Genomic DNA, 3,453 nt, shown 5'->3' with positions numbered 1-3,453 from the left:
TTTGAGCCCCCACGCCTTCTGTTAGCATACACACAGCCTCCTAGCTACGAACGGTGCCCTGTTTGGAAAGTAAACATGCCATAGCAATCCTGGCACCTCTGCGAAGTGACTTAGATGCACACGTGCACCACCTACAGTGCTACCTGAGTGATGAATGTCTCTGGGATGTGAGTGTCAGCTGAGCATATCTGTTGGGAAATGGGCCCCTCCCAAGGGCCCCAACCTGACCCTCTTTTATATAAAAGGTTCTGGCTGGACACTGCTCAATCCATTGCCTAGCAGGGGCTCATTCCAGTTGGAGAACGTAGTGAGTCTTCCAGTGGAGCCAAGGTCTGGTAAGTCTCCTAGCAGGGTCTTGGGGAGAGGATGGGGTGAGTTGAGGGCCCAGGGGAGGGGAAAGCAGAACAAAGGCAGCAAGCAGTCAGATATGGAATGGGTGCGCTGCAAGGCACCTAAGCTTCAAGTGATCCAACCTCTCAAGGCAATAATAAGGACGTAAAGGCAATACAGGACACGGCTTTTGCAAGGGTACACAGCAGGTCCGTAGAAGAGCTGCGACTAGATACCAGGTCTTCTGGCTCCCTGGATGGGTTTATGTCTATTAGCACAACTCTTCTTTTTCCGTGTGTGTGGGGCGTGAGACGCATAGGCAAGAGAGGATGATCAGGACATGCTTCTGGCAGGTGGCTTCTTTAGAACCAGCAGGTGGGGATGCGTGTTGAACTTGGGTGCTTTCTAACTGGCGGGGTGTTTATACAATGCTAGCAACTAGGAAGACATCATCGAAGGTCGGTAGCAAAGTCAAATGAGAGAGGCGAAAAAAGCCAAGTGGAGATGTTGGCCTGGATCACACAGATAAGCTGCGGCAGGATGCTATTTCCCACCGTGGAGAGCTTGAGCGGTCGTCTTCTAGTCAGAGAAAGTGGAAAAGTATCGATTATTTTGCATAGACCGTGCCCTGCTCTGAGCGTGTCTAACTCCCTGGAAGCACCCGCTTGGATCTGTATTTTTTGCATACGCTCTTTCTGGGTGCTCCCTCCACCCCCGTCCTTGCCCCAGGCCAGGCTGACTTTTACACCAAGCCGAATCTGACCAGACAGAGATATCCCCCGGTGGAAGGAAAAGCCGGCTCGCCTTTGAAAGGCTGTCTTTCTTCCAGGTTCGTCGTGAGGAGCTCCGCGATGTCGTCTCAGCAGAGCGCCGCTTCCGCCAAAGGCTTTTCCAAGGGGTCGTCCCAGGGCCCGGCTCCGTGCCCCGCCCCGGCGCCCACCCCGGCGCCCGCCTCCTCCTCCTCCTGCTGCGGCGGCGGCTGCTGCGGCTCCGGCTCCAGCGGCGGCTGCTGCGGCTCCGGCTCCACCGGCTGCTGCTGCTTCCCGAGGAGGCGCCGCCGGCAGCGCGGCTGCTGCTGCTGCGGGGGCGGCAGCCAGAGGTCCCAGCGCTCCAACCAGGGCTCCGGCTGCTGCTCCGGCTGCTGAGAGGCCCGCAGCGCCCAGCGCGGCGCTGGAGAAACCCGCCCAGCCCCGAGCGGGCCCACGCGGGGCGGGGCCTCGGAGTTGGGCCCCGTAAAGCGAATCGCACTTTTGGTGTTCAGAGACTCACTCTGTTCTCAGCCACGCAAGACACCCTTGACCCTCATGTGATTTTTCTCCCTGGGGATTCGAGAACCGTGGGTGGGACACTGGACCTTCCTGTCTGCACGGGTTTGCATACAGCAGGTGCTCAGTAAATGTCTACTGGTTCAATTGTCCTTTGAAGATGTCATAATAAAGCTTCTACCTCCTGAGTACACCTTTTCCTCTTCGTTCTTCATTCGTTTCTCCCCGCAGTTTGAAAGGCTTGAAATGTTTGTGAAAGGCAGAAAACTGTAATTCATGCCTGAAACCAAAAGGTGACTTCCTGATGGTTAATTACGGTAGCAGCGATCACATATCGACTGTTTCGAGTTTTTTAAGGACTTTATGTGACAAAGTCCTTGAGTATTCTAAGGACTTTGTGTGCCATCATATGATTCTCATAATGACTTGCTAGTATAATGCTGTTATACCCATCTTACAGAAGAGAAACTGAGGTTAAGCAACTTGCTCAAAGTCACCCAGCCAGTACAGGATGAAGACAGGACATCTGATTCCAGGGCCTCGTTGCTCTGCTTGGTCCTTACCAGGGCTTCCCAAGCCTTACCACTGAGGTGCTTGTCCACCTGACCGTCAGGTCCAGGCAGCGGTGTGGTACAAGTTTGTTTTGGCAACTCTTGGGGGCTTTGGAATCTAGCCAGTTCTCTTATTTTATTTTTTAATTTTTGCCATGAAAGATCATTGACCCACTGCTTTGCTTGCTGGGGAGAAAATATTTCCTAAGAGGAGCCTTCTAGGAAACTGGAAGCTCTCCTCTCCAGTTCTCATTTGTACAGCTGAAGCAGGACCAAGAGCCATGGGTTTCTGGGAGTCTCTGTGGTGCAACATGTGTGCTGGGAAACGTGGGGCTCTCATTCTCTAGAGATGGTGGCTGTGGCAGTGGCAGTGGAGGGGTCAGCTTGCATAGGTCAGAAACCTATCCCTGTGGACACAGGTGTTATCTACTCATTTCAGGCACGAGAAAACAGGAGACCAATATCCTCTGCATGATGTCTGCTGGGTTTAGAAGGAAGAGGTAATAATGGTGATAATAATAGTAACACTAGCTACCATTTATTTGGAGCTAACTTTATTTCAGGCACAAGGCAAGACATTTTACATATATTATCTCGCTGAATCCTCTCAGTAATCTGAAAATATAGACCTTCACTTCGCCACTTTCTATATGTGAGGAAATGGGTTTAGACAGTTCTAGTGATTTGGCTGGAATCACAAAGGTAGTGAATGTCCATAGCCCCCAGATGGTGAGTGAGGGAGAAGAGACTCAAACCGGAATGTGTGTGACTCCAAAACCATGCCCTCACACTCAAAGAGTCATGCTCTACTGTCTTAGAAATCACCACCACCAGGGAAGGGACACTTGGGCCTCTGGACACACCCAGGTTCTCAGAAAATTGCAGCTCAGCCTCTTGGCTGCTGCTCCCTTGGTGACCCAATGAGTGGGGAGCTCTGTCATGGTATCTACCCGGCAGCTGGCGGCTGAGGGTGTCTGCTCAAAGGTGAGGTCGAAAATGCTCTACTGATTCATCCAGGATGTTTGAAGTTGAGGCCAAATGACTCCCTTCCAGGGAGGCTCTGGAGGGCAGTCCTGCTCTGCCTGGGAGTGGCCCTTCCTTCCATGTCTGAGATTCTGTGATTTCCAGTGGGAGGTGATTTGCGGAGGCTGTTTACAAACAGATGATATCACCCATGGACCTGCCGCTCCACACCAGTGATGTGTGCTGAAATAGCAAGCCCCAGGATTGGTGGGCAGCGGGCAGGATGGAAGAACTGCCTGAATCAGAACAGACACACTGCAAAGCTCATCTGAGAGCAAGGGCTC

The 3,453-nt window shown here is 52.6% G+C and overlaps 1 protein-coding gene across 1 annotated transcript; it reads left to right on the top strand.

The window, feature by feature from the left end:
• Positions 1–265: 265 nt before the first annotated feature.
• CRCT1 (cysteine rich C-terminal 1) lies at positions 266–1,786 on the top strand. Its single transcript, XM_039460100.2, has 2 exons — positions 266–335; positions 1,160–1,786. The coding sequence occupies exon 2, from the start codon at positions 1,182–1,184 to the stop codon at positions 1,473–1,475; it is 294 nt and encodes a 97-aa protein (XP_039316034.1). The 5' UTR covers positions 266–335; positions 1,160–1,181; the 3' UTR covers positions 1,476–1,786.
• Positions 1,787–3,453: the final 1,667 nt, after the last annotated feature.

Source organism: Saimiri boliviensis, chromosome 19 (assembly GCF_048565385.1).
Source record: "Saimiri boliviensis isolate mSaiBol1 chromosome 19, mSaiBol1.pri, whole genome shotgun sequence".
In the NCBI taxonomy this organism is placed as follows: domain Eukaryota; kingdom Metazoa; phylum Chordata; class Mammalia; order Primates; family Cebidae; genus Saimiri; species Saimiri boliviensis.
The sequence above is the reverse complement of the archived record's forward strand: the minus strand, read 5'-3'. Positions and strand labels throughout refer to the sequence as shown.